We start from the raw sequence: 16847 nt of genomic DNA on the forward strand, positions 1-16847 counted from the left end.
CAGACGGCAACGGTTGGAGTTAAAAATCATTATTTGTGTTCTGCTGAAGAAACAAAGTCACCTACATCTTGGATGCCCTGGGGGTAAGCAGATAAACATCAAATTTTCATTTTTGGGTGAACTATCCCTTTAACGTTGAAAGATAGTCAGGTAAGATGTAAATAGTGAAACATTTAATAGGCCTATATGTCAACTGTTTTACGATTGAAATGTTAATCGACCGACAGTAACATCCAGTGATGCAAACTTCTCTTTTTTTCTCAAATATGGATGTTTTGAATTGAAAGTTTATGTGATTCATTTAACTCCTAACAGAGTGACGAGACCAAAAACGTTTTTGACATATTAGGCATACAAATAAAAGTGCATATTTTAATGAAAATTAATGCATATATTAGCTATTTGCAAATAGTTCAAAATGATATTTTCTCAAGTAGAATTAGACTAAGAATTTTTTCTTCACTGGTCCAGACATGGTGGCAAATAATTAAATAAATAAATAAAAAAATAGCCTACAAATAAAACAATAATATTATTAAATACTTGTTAGTCAAGACAAGCATATTTATAACCAACGATATGCTTTTTAAATATCTATTTAAACTATTAAAACTATTAAACTAGCTATTTAACAGAGTAGCCTATAATAAATTATATAGGCTAGGCTAAGCTGGGGACGCAAAGTAGCTGTATTGTAATAGTCAGAACATACATGAGCATTTCGTGAACACAATATGAAAGAAGATGTGCCCCTAAAATTTTCGAAAAGAAATTATATAAATTGCGCAATTTATCTCTACCTGGTGCGAAAAGATGCGGACTTCGCACACTTGCTGCAGTCAGTGACGCGTGGGATGATGCGCGAGCCCTGAAAAAAGGCAGTGATTGTGAAGGCAGCGGGTCCGTCCTGGGACTGTATAAAAGACCTAACATCCCCAGCCCCTCTACACGAAGGAAAATCACACTTCTCAGGTGAGTAATACTCTCTCTTTACTCATTAAGTAATCAACAGCTTATTATCATGTAGCTTATATGCAGAATGACCAGTTTGTTAGTAAAACTATTACACTTCCAGTTAACGGTCACTAAAACGCGTATGAGTGAAGCAAATCCTGCATACTCGTACCTTCAGATGCTGTTTTCTGTTTTGCTTTGTTTTGGTGCATTTTCAGAAAGGGCTTTAAAAAATACCGTTTAGATTGACATTATTTTAATACCTGTAATATGAGTTAATAAGATCAAAGTTCCCATTTCCAAAGTTAATACTTTTTGTTGACTTTGATCTAATTTGTTTCTCTTTAAAGATCTTATACGTTTTGTGCCAGTGGTTTAAGATGTAATGCTTTTTTTGTGTGTTGATCTTTCCTCAGGTGTACTTGTCTGTCCATCAAAATGAGGTCTCTTGTGTTGATCTGTGTTCTGGCAGTTTTTACTGATAAGGGGTAAAAAACTCCATTCACTCGTGGTTTAGTTCTTCTATCTGTTTTGATTATCAGTGCACAATGATATGTTTTATAATGCATCTCATCAACTACATCACAATTTATACAGGTCATCTGCTAAGCTTTGTAAAACTAGGCACGTGCACAGGTAGGGCTCAACCTGGGCAGAGCACATGCCCTTTTTGTCCTTTTATTTTTTCGGAGGTGTTTTATGTTATTTATTTCCTTAAATAAATCAATGCTATTGGTCACCGTTTAGGCTACGTCTGTCTTTCTGATTTACAAATATATTTAGCCTAATAAAGGTATTAAAAAGAGCTTGTGACAAAATCTTTTTAGATCCGCTCAAACTGTCAGTCAAACCTCTTAACTCCGCCCCCTGAGTGCAGCGAACTGAACTTCCACAGCAGAGCAGCTGAACGTCGGTAAATAAATATCTTGTTGTTTGAATAAGTTGGCTACAACGTTGTCTTTACGAAAGAAACACTAGTAAGTCTATAAAGTTTCATATTTTATGCATTTCAGGCCTGAGACCGGTGGCGGAGAGAGATTTGCCATCTAAGTTAGTCATAGCCTTAAATTGCCTGTGCATACAGTCAGGGTGCGATTTGTAGGGGGGACGGGGGGAATTTCCCCCCTTCTGGTCTATGTACCCTGCCTCTGCTGAATTATTTTTATCCCCGGGGGGATAAAAAAATATCCCTCCCGGATGATGCTACTCCACAAACCACCAACAGAGCATATAAAATACCAAGTAAAACGCTGCGTTTATATAGAACTGTCTCTTTACGACCACAACAAACGGGACACTTTTCAGACGCGCATTCTGACTTCGCATCAGCGGTGAGGACGAGGGAGCTTCAGTTGAACAACAGTGAACTGCGGTCAGATGAGATGTTGTCAGGCTATGTCGGTAAAACTCAGAAAAAAATACATGACTGTCCAATCAGCCGTTATACTGTGCTCGTGGCGCGCACTCAAGAATTGCATGCGCAAATGCGCCGGCGCGCGCTGCATAACTACTTTATTATAGCTTAAATAAAGCGCAAAAGAAACTACGAACAATGACCGTCGTTGTTCTTTTGTAAGTTAAGTCATGAAATTACCAAACATGCGATCAAAGCTGCCTCAAAACTCTGCATGTATGTTTTTGTTGACATTGTTTTAAATTGTTATCCAATTTGTTGGCCTTAAAACGTATTAAAACTGCTGCACATATGTACACCAGGGAAATCAAAATTTTCTCAGGGAGCATGCCCCCGAACCCCCCTAGCAAACTACATTTTCTGACCTCGGTAATTATGAAACCCTGCGTACGGCCCGGCTTATATTCTATCTAATAAAATATGAGGTAAATGTGCATTTCTCCAAATGTGCGCACTTTTGGACTAAAAGTTTGTATGTGTAGGCCTATGCTCTGAGATCAAAAATAAATGGGGCCAAACGCGATTGAATGTAAAGGTTTGTGTCTCGTTATTCTATTAATAACTACCGATTGATTTTGCATTTCTATCAGAAATGAAGATTTATTAGTGTCATTGTAAATAGTGGTGCAAAAATCTAAGCTATCTAATACTTCAAATCTCAAGGTTAAATCAGAAGATTTAAGATTTTTTTACCAATTTATATACTAAAAATAGAATATAGCTCCACTGGTTTTTAACAAATTTTCACAAATCGCACCCTGCATACAGTACAGTAGTAGCCTATTACATCTTTTATAAATTGAGATTTTGGCCAAACGTATTTTACAACAGGAAAAACTGAGCGCTCATAACTGATGATGACGTAGCCTAATGTGATGCCGTCGTTTTAATGACAAATTGCACATTTGCACATATTCGCTGGTCAAAAACCCGGCGTAATAATGTTAATGTTTACGATGTTAATATGTATTTGCTCTCTAGATAATTTTTTTAATCTAGTATTGTATAGGCTACTCCCCGCTCGTCTTCACATGTATAAAAATGGTTTTACTACAGTAATGTACAAACTAAAAACATTACAGAATCATCAGGTCACTGTGCCTTTTTATATTTTATCATGCAGAAAGTAGTGTGTGTGTTATTGTGTGTTGATAGGGACATCTCAGTGGATCACAGTGAAGTCATAAACATCTTCAAGCACATGGCTCACAGAAGATTGCTGTATAATTAGTTTTAAAGAAGTCCTGAAACACTGTATATATATAGGTGCCCCTTTTCAGTTTCAGCACATGCCCTTCAAAAGGTCTGTGCACGGCCCTGGTAATCACTGTAAATTATCTAGCTCACTCATTTGTGAATAACTTAGTAATATAACAAAGTTAACAGTCTCTTCACACCCCTTGTATAGGCTGCCATGCTCGTACCGTTCCATGCTGATGAACCCATGTGGGAGGATATGGTGGATGGCTTCTGGGAGTTTGTGTCCGAACTCAACAAATTTGGATATTTGATGAGGGACTTCTTGAACTATGGGTCATTAGAAATTTAGTCAAGACACCTAATTTCTATCCAATCACTGAGTTATTATGTGGACAAATGTGCTGCCATTATGTACTACTTTTGTGCATCACACATGCCACCTAGTGGATGCCATGTAGCAGACTTCAAGTGTTAACCTCCGGACACCACAGAAACATGACCACACCATAAATGGGATGATGGATATGCAGATTTTTTTCCTTAAACAGAGTAGTGAGGCAAGATTAGAATACACAGACATCAGAAGGCCTACTCTCTCATCCCTCTGCTTCTCCATTCACATACACCATGCATCTGAGCGCGAGAGCTTAAAGAATGATATATATAGAAGCAATATATAATATTTAACATGAGTAAATGCAGTGCTGAATTATCTCACATAACATGACAGCACAAATAATAAATGTAAATGGTAAATACATAACATTTGTAAAAGTTAACATTCAAATATCCTGTAAACTCTAAATTGCATTAAACTCTGATTGCTTTACTATGTGTACAATAAAGGTCTTTTTTTACAAAATAAAAAAATGTTGGTGTCGTATAGAGACGATGCATCAAAACCTGAAAACCACACCCACGAGGGGGTTGGGGACAATCTAACCGTCTCCATTGACTTTATACTGCGTGAAGCTGCCTCCTTGTAATTTCTGATTTAAATAAAAAAACAGAACAATGTCTAAAAGCTGCTATGGGACAGGGTGAACAGCAAACCAGCTAAAACACCCAGAACTAAGTTTTTATAAGCTGTCGACCCAAAAAAACAAGAGTTTAAGCAGGGGCGTGTTTAGTGTTTAGGTTATTGGGGGCCCTAAGCAAATCTCCAGAAGGGGGCCCCGTGATCCCGTTCCGGGGTGGGGGTCTGGTTTTTTGTAGTGAGTATACTGTGATTTTTCCCTCCCAGCCTCATACTCACCCATCCCAGAGCGACACCCCATAAGCACCACCACACTCACAGATGCATTTAGTATGCATCTGATCTAAGCTTCATGTAATTGAGAGCATTCTGAAAGACTGCTTATGTGTGTGTTATCAACATGTCAATTTATTATAAAGACTTTAACACCCAATGACATTTATAGCTGGAGATCTGGACTAATTTTCTACTGTTTAGCGTCAATCACCATCTAACTTTTATCAGCTGGCAATTTTTAATGCACATTTAAGAGTGCAAGTTGCAACTATTATTAACAATAATTGAAAGATGAGGCTTATCCGTATGTCACAATATCACCCTGTTTTTTTTTCTGTTTTCCACCATTTCCTGCCAGTCTGTCATCATTTATGCATTTCGATTCACAAGCTGGCAATTCGATTTGATATCAGTTATTTTGGATAAACTATATCAGATACAGTACATGGCACAGTTTCTGAAGAAAAAAAAATCAACTAATGCTGTATAATATACATGGGAATCACTTGGTACTATATTAATATTGAAGGTTAAAATGAACTGATTTGTATACAAACTTAAGGAAATATTTATAAGAATAAAGTTATAATAGGCCTACTAACTTTAGAATTATTTCTACTCCAGTTCGTTTTTTGAAATATAAACATTTAAATGGTGGCTGTCAACTTGATGGATTTATTCAAACATGCATTAGGATTAGGCTATATAGGCTATTAAAGAACATTAAAAATTACAATTAATTTGTAATATGGTGCATATATTTAGTTAAATGCTCCTCTCTATAGTTAATTTTTTTAGCTGACTAACGAGTTTATGGTCACTGAATATGTTTGTTCTGAGGTAAATGTGACGTTTGTTTACAAACTTTTTTAACGTCTTTCCGCGGTTGAAACACTGATTAAGCGATTACACAAGACATGATACGGATTTCGGTAAGTTGTACTGTATCTTTTAACATACCTTTAGATGTTCATTTGTGTTTATTTCAAGCTGTAACTGGTATAAAAGCAGAGGAGAGGATCAGTAAACGTGTGCTTCAGGGCAGGCTGCTGCTTCTCTTGAACTGAGGCTACAGCGATCTGTCACGCCACATTAAAGAGCGCCAAATCCGTATACTTTTTTTAAGTGGGTATATGGAAATCTTTGACCTTTTCTAGTGGGTATATGGCATATACCTGCCTACACGTAGATTTCATCACTGGGGGGTCCCCCTTGGGAGAAATCACACTAAGTTATTGCATTTAAGGACACAAAAGTGAATACAGGCAATTGAGACAGAGCGCAGCGTGCATATTACACTGAGAATTACACCCACTGGAGGGAAACGTAATCGCCGACAGGAAATGCTTTAAAATATTTTTAACTAAAAAATGACAAAAAAGTTTACTGACAAAATGTTTACTGCACACATAGGCATACTGAGTGTCAGGATCCCACAATATACCCATTCTTCCTGCTGATGCCTCACGTCTTATTGCCTGTATCCACTTTTGCCTCAAAGTCTGGCTTTTACGGTTCGGTATTTTATTAAAACTTAGTTCTGGGTTTTTTTGTTGTTGTTTTATTTTAGCTTGTTTGCAGTACAGCCTGTCACACAGCAGCTTTTAGACATTGTTCTGTCTTTTGTTGCAAGCAAGAAATGACAAGGAGGCAGCTTCACATTGTAAATGGAGAGAGTTGGATTGTTTTCCCCGGTATGGGCGTGGCCTAAATGCGCTCTGTCTCTATGGGACGCAAAGGCCGCTTTTCCACCTTTTGACCACAAGGTGTCGTTAGTGTGCACGGTGTTGAAAAGCTTCAAATAATGAACCGTTTTTTCACTTCAACTTCAGAAAGCCTCGGTTTACCATCACTAGTAAATGCAAGATGAGAGAGAAAAACTACCTCTGCTTCTCCGTTCGTATACATACACCGTGCATCTGAGAGCGAACGCAAAGGAGAAGCTTCAGTGTCCCACTAATTAAAGCCCCACCTACAACAATTGATTAGGAACTCCCGATCGAAAACATTGAAAATATCATTTAATACAGGTTTTGCTTAAGTTAAGTGCTGAACATTTCTCCTTGGAAATGAAAAAAAAAAAAAAAAATCATAAATATATCAATAGTCAAAAAATATCAATAGTCAACTGGCTACACCCACTATCATTTCAAGTCACTACAAAAATAAGATGATTAAGATTTGCAGGTCAGGCAATGCATTTGTTATTAACTGATTGCCGGTTCCTTTTTAATGGATGCATGAAGACACATGCTGCCCAAACATTCATTAAACACCCACAGCAAGATCAACACATGAAAATCCCACATAAATGCCAGCGGCAACATGTCGGGAGCTGTCCTTGCAGGCAAAAGTACCTACTCTTCCAAGACTTCCAAGACTCTCCCACACACTTCCATCGGAACAAAAAAACAAAAAACAAAAAAACAACCTTCATCTTTTACCTATACACACAGAAGCTAATCCTGGCATTTCCAAGAGTTCATTCAAGCATGTCATCATTATCAAGACACTGTCTTCCTGGAAAAACAGCTGTAACCAGCCTAAGCTGGTCTCCCAGCCTCCACAGCTGACAAGTGCACTAATAAACCAGAAAACTATAGCCTGAGCATCTTAGGGTGGTTTAAAGTGTGTTTTTCAGCAGCAGAGATGGTGCGACAACAAGGTTTTAGGTTTAATTCCCAAGGAAGGCATAAACTGACTCTTTAAATGCAGCTGCTAAATGTGTAAACTGAAGTGACCTTAAAACAGGAACCTGATACTGTGAACTAAAACTCTTGTTTCATTTGCATTATTGTTGGTTCACTTTTACATTTAAGTTGACTGAATTTTCAAAGTCTGATGATATAGGGTGGCCTGTTTACTTGTATTCTTATTTTTGTGGGTTATTTGCAGACAGCTGAACTACACAGCAGAATAGACTCAATTTTGCATTTTTTCACACTGATGTTGAGGGAAACAAATTGATTTGAAAATAGTAAAATAAATTGTTAAACATGACTGAGAGTACTGCATTCTTATTGGTAACTGGAAGCATGATCAAATTAGCCTAAATGTTTCATTTTAAAAGCATGCAAGTGATTTCTCCTGATTGTAGAAGTTTGTGAATGCTCCAGTTCTGCTGTTTTCTGCATGTTGGCCTGGTTATTTGTACTTTACAAAATAACTGGTCCCATTTTATATTAAGTGTAATGTACTAACATTTAAATTAATCATTTGATACACTGCACTTATTTAGCACATACACGTTTTTACATTATTTAAAAATACCTGCATCTGAAACCCTATTGTAATTGTAAGGATTTTTATAATTTTTCTTCCACTGTAAAACTGATTGTGCAGACCAAACCATAAGGCATAGAGATTTGAAACTTAAAGGTGCCTAAGCGATGTCACGCGTTTTTAGGCCAAAACATTTTTTGTCACATACAGCAAACATCTCCACACTATCCGCTAGCTGCCTGTCCCCTGATCAACAACGCAAAACTGCTCATAACTCCTAAACAGTTTGTTGTAGACTCAAGTGTCTTATATCATTGGAATCCTTTGCTCAAGACGAACAAAAAAATAAATACAATTTCATTTCAGCCATTCAAATGTTCCCACCATTTTGAATTTTCTGAAAAATCTACTTTTTCAAACTCATCAGAGACCGTTTGTCCAATTCACTTGAAACTTGGTATACATCATCTAGAGACCTTCCTGGCAAAAAGGTATTAAAAGTATTTTAATCGGTGATTCATGCTTGTGACAGGATGCCAAAACGTTCAAAGTAGGCAGGGCCACTTTCACTTAAATGGCTATAAATCTTGAACGAAATTGCCACCAAAACGTTCGAAATAGGCAGGGTCAGTTTCACTTAAATGGTTATAGCTCTTGAACAAAATTGATGCCAAAACGTTCGAAGTAGGCAGGACCATTTTCACTTAAATGGTTATAACTCTTGAACGAAATTGATGCCAAAATGTTCGGAGTAGGCAGAGCCACTTTCACTTAAATGGTTATAGCTCTTGAACGAAATTGACGCCAAAACATTCGAAGTAGGCAGGGCCATTTTCACTTAAATGGTTATAACTCTTGAACGAAATGAGATATTTTCACCAAACTTGTCATACTCATATACGAGTTCATTCTGTGGTCATACAAAAAATTGCGGAGATTTACCACTACGAATAAAACATAAAAAACAGCTATAACTACGTTAGTCCAATTGACTTGAAAATTGGCATGCGCTGTCTTTGTCCAAGTTTGCCTTGATGATTTATGATGACATTCGTGTATCTCGAAAAACATGGCTGCCATCGGTCTATAAACTTTGAGCACCTCTTAGACCAGGTTAATGGAGGCCGATCTGGGCAAAACTCGGTGGGACTGTCTGACTCGTGGCCCTAGAGGTCTGTGCGAAGTTTGAAAGAAAACAACCACTGGGTGGCGCAATCATGTTTTAGAACAGTGTTTCTCAACCCTGGTCCTGGAGGACCCCCAACACTGCACATTTTGAAAGTCTCCTCTGTCTGACACACTCATTTCAGGTAGTGGAGTTTCTTCTAATGAGCTGATGAGTTGAATCAGGTGTGTTTAATTAGGGAGAAAGACAAAACCTTTTTTAGGTTTTAGAACCTATATATCATGCAAAGTATCACACATACACACAATATTATATCATATGTTGAATCTCCTCATTCTGAACAACTTTGCCTCAAGAACCACTGCTGTCAATCAAATTGTTTGTTAAACATTTGCAGTTATTTGAAAAATCTACTTTTTCGAATTGCTCATAGGCCTTTGTGCATTTTGTTCAAAACTTGACATGCATCATCTAGAAACACTCATGGCAAAAAGTTATCAAAAGAATTTCGATTGGTGATTCAGGTTCACAACAGACCACCAAAAGTTTGAAGTAGCAGTTGCCTTTTAATAAAATGGTTATATCTCTTGATTGCAATGAGATATTTTCACCGAATATGGTACATGTGTGTACAAGCTCAGTCCGAGGTCACAGTAAAAAAACACTTTACAAAAAGGGTACATGAATAATCATGTACGAATTGAACTAAGCATGAACTAATGAAGAGCTAACCTTAACTACGACAGGAGTCATATGGATTCATGCATTAATAACGGCAGCCTTAACTACATGTTAGTACATGATTGATAGTTAATGCATAATTAACATTTATGGATAAACCAAATCAAACAGCCTTTTTGAGAAGGAATAAGATGTAATCTGACTTTGAAACAAATTTAAATAATATTATCAGTTTTAAATTTTGACTGCAGCTTTGTCAAAAACATTACTGAGTAGCACAGAATTGATCCTCCTCATCAAATGTAGAAAACACTAAAAACACTAATAACTGATCTTAAAAGGTCTTTATCTGTTTTGTGTTGCTCTCTTTCCCTTCAAACTCACCCTACTGCAACTTATGCACAGCTAAATAAAAAATAAAAATTCAAAACCCACAAAGAACATTTATGGAACAGTTCCCAAAGAAACAATCAAACTGAACATTTGCTAGGATCAGTACAGTTCAATCTCTATCCAGACGCAGGCCGTAATGATACTGGACCTCGACTCTCTGACTTCTTGAAAAGCCACACAACATCACTTTACTGGCCTGAATACTAGTTGTGTTTTTACATGTGTATTTGATAGTAAGTTTTTGATAAATAATGTGCTGAATTTAGTAAGTTGTTAACAGTGAATTAATTATGATTGGGCCCTCTCAAGTAAAGTCATTACAAAGTAATGCATTAACAAGGCATGAGTTGATGTTAGTTAATAATGAGTTAGTACTGATTGGGCCCCTCAAAGAAGTCATGACACAATGATGCACTAACAAATCATTAAATAATATCTGATTAAACATGCAGTAAGTGTGTCATTCTTATTCCTTTACACCACCAGTACAAAAAAACAGATGATAATGATTATCTGGAGTTCTTTTATTATTTATTTACATCAAACATATATGGACTCAAAAGAACATAACTGCAAATACACATAAGCAAAGTTTACAATCAAATAGGGCACGTCCACAAGCTAAAAACAGGCAAAGGGTCAAAAATACACAGGAAGGCAGTCCAAATAAACAACAAGGCAGAAACACACAGGTAGACAGGGAAATCTAAGAGACAGGAAAAAATACGGTCGTATCATAGTATATGCATTCAGAGGATTATAATGCTAAAAATCAGTTTAAACTGTCATTATGTTTGTGGTCTTCCACAGTTTTAAAATCGGTTAAGATTTGAAAATCGTCTAGTGTGTCCCAAGCCTAATATAAAGTTTGATTAAATCACTTTTTGCACAGAGGGGGTCAAGACACAGATTAAGATGCAGATGACTGATTTCTCTGACACAAAGCATCTGAGAGCCCTTTGACCTGGAATGCCTGACTGTTGAAAACAATGACTAATGTAGACAACCTTCCCAAAAGACACAACTGAGGACTGAATCACACACCACAGAAAGCAAGAAGAGAAAAACAAAGAGTCAGAGTCACTAGAGTTCATCAGCCCTCACTGTAGAGCACTTGTGCTGTGTTTGTGTTGGATAAATCCAGTCAGTGCATATCTGCTTGAGTCGTGGCTGTGATGAAGAATAGATGCTATCAGCACATAGACCCTCTCACACTGGACCTAGCAGCCCTATTCTGCAAAATGATGAGTTGGCCGAGGTTACATGCGTTCATTACTTACTGTTCACCTTTCACACATTTATCCAAAAACCACATGGGACATAAACAACCAAGTCCTTTCATGAGCTCATAATTAAATCATCACGCTGAATTTATTTTTGTTTTTGTTTTTTTTAAACAGTATAGTCAATTTTTCAGCCACATTTTCTCCAGTTTCATTATTTATTAGATGCAACACCAAATAATTAAATAATCACTCTGGTGAAACCACAAGTCAAATACTTCATCAGGAAAATTCAGTATAAAAAAAATGTGTTCACCACTACCTAATTGTAAATCCAACACTTGGCACGGATCCAACACTTTTTGTCCAACAATTGGCACTGATCTTCCCCTTATGAAAGAACTGCTATCAAAAACAGAAAAAGGAATTAGAGAGAGAGCTCTGTTTGCAATGCTTTCATCTAACTAATCCATTAAGAGGGTAATACAAAAGCATGGGAAGGGCCTGAAGCAACCAAAACAGTCATAATTCTTTCTTAATCTTGTCTTTTTTGTTTTTCTTTTGTAGTCAGTTAAAATGTCTTTTGTATACACTGTAGGGCATTATAGTTTGCAATATTTAAATGTTGCCCTGTACTCTCTATTTCAAAAAAATAGAAATCAAAAAATGGGAAGTATCTATTTTGATATAATGCATCAGCATTTTGATGACAACGCCTAGACGTTTCATCAGTGTCGGTGGTCACTTTGGTACACAGAATAAATGTCATTGCTCAAAATTATCTTACATTTACAATAATCCAATTAGCAGATGCTTTTTATCAGAAGCGTCATATGAGGTGTGACAACCTGATTCATCCTTAGGAGGCGGAAACATCCAAGAATACAAAAAATAGTTTCAAAATTGACCATAAAATAAATTAGTTTTATAAGTTTGAGTTTAGTATAAATGTCTCACTAAAATAAAATCTATTTGCAGAAGGATTAACAGTAAATTGAACGTACAGAGGAGTATAAATAATAGTGGATGTCTGCATGTGCAGTGATCATACTGGGCCCTCTGCATACTAAAGCCATGTTTGTTTTCATCAGCTGCATGGGGTGAATCAGACAGAGCTGAGCCAGGAGAAAAGGACAAGTTGGGACAAGAGGCTAAAGATCACTGAATAGGTGGAATCAAATTGTGGGTGATAAGGCTTTCTTGTGTTGTCACGGAAAAAAACATAATTACCTAAGGCTTTTTGGCCGGAAAAAAGATTAGTTTTACAAAAGAACGCGATCTTGTTTAGTGGTGTTATGTTCGGAATAGAATTGCTGAAGCAAATATGTGGCTGTATTCATTATGTTAAATCTTTACAGGGAATACTAATGACTGTCTTATCTTTACAGATAAACACTAGGCCATTCAAACGTGGAAGGGCATTGTGATCAAATGGACTGCAATCAGCAGTAGTTTGAAATTTGTGACATTATTACACATTATTACATAACTTGCTAAACAAAATTACAAGGAATGCACTAGATTTTATATTGAAACATTTGTTTTTACTTATTATATATAGGCCTAATATAAAATGCACTATTGTTGTTGTTGTGACCACCATTGCCATTGCCATTGCTTACGTTCATGCTAAAGTGAGCAACAGTATGGCCAATATGTCTCTATAGACATGCTAATAGGCTCATCCATGTTGATAGGCCATTGCAGTAAAACGTTCGAGCAACAATGTGGCGCCAGCAAAAAAAAGTTTACCTTTAGGCTCAGTTGTCTCTTTAATAACTTAGAATTTGTCCCACAGCAACATTTACAGTTGTTAGACTTTGTAAACTGTCTGTTTAAGGATAACAACTTTTTGATCTACGCAGCAGTAGCTACTGAAACTAAATAATTAAATAAAAATATAATAAAACGATAATATTATTAAATACTTGTTAGTAAAGACAAGCATAAAGATTATGCATTCACGGTATTTATAGCCAACGATATGCTTTTTAAATATCTGTCTAGGCTATTTAACAGAGTAGCCTATAATAAATTATATAGGCTAAGCTGGGGACGCAAAGTTGCTGTAATAGTCAGAACATACATGAGCATTTCCTCAACACAATATGAAAGGAGATGTGCCCTTGAAATTTTCAAAAATAAATTATATAAATTGCGCAATTTATCTCCACCTGGTGCGAAAAGTTGCGGACTTCGCACACTTGCTGCAGTCAGTGACGCGTGGGATGATGCGCGAGCCCCGAACAAAGGCGAAATCACGTGGCAGTGATTGTGAAGGCAGCGGGTGCGTCCTGGGACTGTATAAAAGACCTAACATCCCCAGTCCCTCTACACTTAGGAAAATCACACTTCTCAGGTGAGTAACGCTCTCTCTTTACTCATGAAGTAATCAACAGCTTATTATAATGTAGCTTATATGCAGAATAACCAGTTTGTCAGTAAAACTATTGCCTATTACACTTCCAGTTAACGGTCACTAGTATTAAACGCGTATGAGTGAAGCAAATCCTGCATACATACTCGTATCTTCAGATGCTGTTTTCTGTTTTGCTTTGTTTCGGTGCATTTTCAGAAGGGGCTTTTGAAAATACTGTTTAGATTTACATTATTTTAATATCTGTGAATTAATAAGTTTAAAGTTCCCATTTCCAACGTTTATAACTTTGATCTAATTTGTTTCTCTTTAAAGATCTTATACGTTTTGTGCCAGTGGTTTAAGATGTGTTGATTTTTTTTTCTGTGTTGATCTTTCCTCAGGTGTACTTGTCTGTCCATCAAAATGAGGTCTCTTGTGTTGATCTGTGTTCTGGCGGTTTTTACTGGTAAGGGGGAAAAACTCACTCATGGTTTAGTTTTTCTATCTGTTTTGAATATCAGTGCACAATGATATGTTTTATAATGCATCTTTATCAACTGCTACATCACAATCTATACAGGTCATCTGCTAAGCTTTGTAATCACTGTAAATGATCTAGCTCACTCATTTGTGAATAACTTAATATGGCATAAAGTTAACAGTCTCTTCACACCCCTTGTAGGCTGCCATGCTCGTACCCTGTTCCAGGCTGATGCCCCTCAACCCAGGTGGGAAGAGATGGTGGACCGCTTCTGGCAGTATGTGTCCGAAATTAACACACATGCTGACGGTGTGGTGCAGAACATCAAGGACTCCCAGGTCAGCAGAGAGCTTGAGTAAGTTCAGCAGCCTTTTTAACATCTATCTTCAGCACCATCATACTCATCCTCACATTATCAAATAGCACACGTGCTGCTGAAACATTGTATGTGACCAGTGTTTTTTTGTTTTTTGCAGCACCCTAATTACTGACACCATGGCTGAGCTGAGCTCATACAGTGACAGTCTTCAAACCCAGCTGACACCATACGCCTCTGACGCTGCTGGTCAGCTGAGCAAAGATCTCCAGCTCCTGGCGGGCAAACTGCAAACTGACATGACCGATGCTAAGGATCGCTCCACTCAGTACATGCAAGAGCTGAAGACCATGGTGGAGCAGAACGCAGATGAAGTGAAGAACCGTGTCAACACCTACACACGCAAACTGAAGAAACGCCTGAACAAGGACACTGAGGAGATCCGCAAGTAAGTCTGGATGGTTTGAAAGAACTGCAAGTCAAATACACGCTCAACAATTTGGCTAAAGCATTCAACTAATGAAAATTTAGGTCATTTTTAAAAATATTAATCTTTACTTTCATTCCCTGCAGCACCGTGGCAACCTACATGGGTGAGCTGCAGTCTCGTGCTTCCCAAAACGCTGATGCCGTGAAGGACCGTTTAGAGCCATACCTCACCCAGGCCAAGGATGGTGCCAACCAGAAATTGGGTGCCATTACCGAGCTGATGTCATCCCAGGCACGGGAGGTGAGCGACCAATTGGAGGTCCAGGCTGGAGCTCTGAAGGAGAAGCTGGAACAGACCGCCGAGGAACTGCGCACCTCCCTAGAGGGCCGCGTGGATGAGCTGACCAGCCTCCTCGCCCCTTACTCCGAGAAGATCCGTGAGCAGCTGCAGATTGTCATGGATAAGATCAAGGAGGCCTCAGCAGCTCTTCCCACTCAAGTTTAAGAGCTCCACACTTATCTAGTGTTAACACCAAACATAAACAAGAAGGGAGGTTTTGTGTTACTGAAATGTGCTTTTCTCATTCTGTGAGAGGTTGATAAGTGGTTAACAACCAGACTCCATTGGACTAGCACTGTCCATTATTGGACAAAAGAATACCATGTACTCACCATGTTTACTTTCTCAGTATTAACCCACTGTCTGAGGATATACTTTCCATAATGTCTTTCGTTTGCATATAGTAGAGCAATTTTAAGATCAATCAACTTGCCATGGAAGTTATCTAAGAGATTTTTTTGTAGTTATTGGGGCCACTCAAAATAAACAGTAAAAAAAAGTGCCTTCAGCTACTGTACTAAATCAGAATATATGCAAAGATGAGCTTTGGTAGCCACAAATCCACATATAAATGCTCGTTTACTTCATATGTTTGTGCACTGCTGTGTTTGAATTTGTTTGCAATAAATGTGCGTCCTACTACACTAACTAGTTTCTCATTTGATTTTTGTCAAGAGTATTGCAAAGTACATTTCTGTTCCCACCACACTCTTGTTAACAATCCCCCACACAAATACATACATCCCCAACACTAGCATTCAAATGTTTGGGTCAATAAGATTTATTTTTTATTTAGCAAGGATGCATTAAATTGAACAAAAGGGACAGTAAAGACATTTTTAATGTTACAAAAATATTTCTATTTCAAATAAATGCTATTCTTTCCGTTTATCAAAAAAAATCATGAAAATATATCACTTTTTCTATAAAAATATTAAGCAGCACAACCGTTTTCAACATTGATAATAATAAGATCAAATCAGCATATTAGAATGATTTCTGAAGGATCATGTGACACTGAAAACTGGAGTAATGATGCTGAAAATTCCATCACAGGTATAAGTTGCATTCTTAAAAATATATTAAAATAGAAAACAGTTATTTTAAAATGTAATAATATTTCACAATATAGCAGTTTTTACAGCACCCTTGGTGAACATATTCAAAAACATTTTAAAAAATCTTGCTGACCCCAGTGTATCTTACAAAATCAGGGTAATGCTGGTGCCTAAAGTATTGAGGTTGTTTTGCAGTATATTATTTGGCCCGTAATCTGAATTACCATCTTAATAACAGGCTAAGAAATCAGTCAGGCTAAAACATGCACACAACTATAGGCCTGTAACAAGAGTCAGAGAACAACACATACATACATTTGGCCTTGCAAAAAGTCTCACATTTCAGGGTTTTGTATGTTTAGACTTGACTGATCCACTTTTTTTTTGTTATCTGTGTTC

At 37.2% G+C, this 16847-nt stretch overlaps 1 protein-coding gene across 2 annotated transcripts; it reads left to right on the top strand.

The window, feature by feature from the left end:
* Nucleotides 1-730: 730 nt before the first annotated feature.
* On the top strand, nucleotides 731-16038 carry apoeb (apolipoprotein Eb). 2 transcript variants are annotated; one of them, XM_048153367.1, is made up of 5 exons: nucleotides 731-972; nucleotides 1371-1435; nucleotides 14507-14660; nucleotides 14782-15069; nucleotides 15195-16038. In XM_048153367.1, the coding sequence occupies exons 2-5, from the start codon at nucleotides 1393-1395 to the stop codon at nucleotides 15553-15555; spliced, it is 846 nt and encodes a 281-aa protein (XP_048009324.1). In that variant the 5' UTR covers nucleotides 731-972; nucleotides 1371-1392; the 3' UTR covers nucleotides 15556-16038. The 2 variants fall into 2 exon arrangements, with proteins under 2 accessions (XP_048009324.1, XP_048009323.1); XM_048153366.1 differs by lacking the exons at nucleotides 731-972; nucleotides 1371-1435 and adding exons at nucleotides 13730-13824; nucleotides 14226-14290.
* Nucleotides 16039-16847: the final 809 nt, after the last annotated feature.

The sequence above is a fragment of the Megalobrama amblycephala genome, linkage group LG13 (genome assembly GCF_018812025.1).
Source record: "Megalobrama amblycephala isolate DHTTF-2021 linkage group LG13, ASM1881202v1, whole genome shotgun sequence".
NCBI lineage: Eukaryota > Metazoa > Chordata > Actinopteri > Cypriniformes > Xenocyprididae > Megalobrama > Megalobrama amblycephala.

What these genes read in the sequence shown, in the direction of transcription:
- apoeb (XM_048153367.1), top strand. Translation starts at nt 1,393, where the DNA reads ATGAGGTCTCTTGTGTTGATCTGTGTTCTGGCAGTTTTTACTG. An exon ending in CAGGTCAGCAGAGAGCTTGA is followed by an intron (nt 14,661 to 14,781) that starts GTAAGTTCAGCA and finishes TGTTTTTTGCAG; the next exon opens with CACCCTAATTACTGACACCA. An exon ending in GACACTGAGGAGATCCGCAA is followed by an intron (nt 15,070 to 15,194) that starts GTAAGTCTGGAT and finishes CATTCCCTGCAG; the next exon opens with CACCGTGGCAACCTACATGG.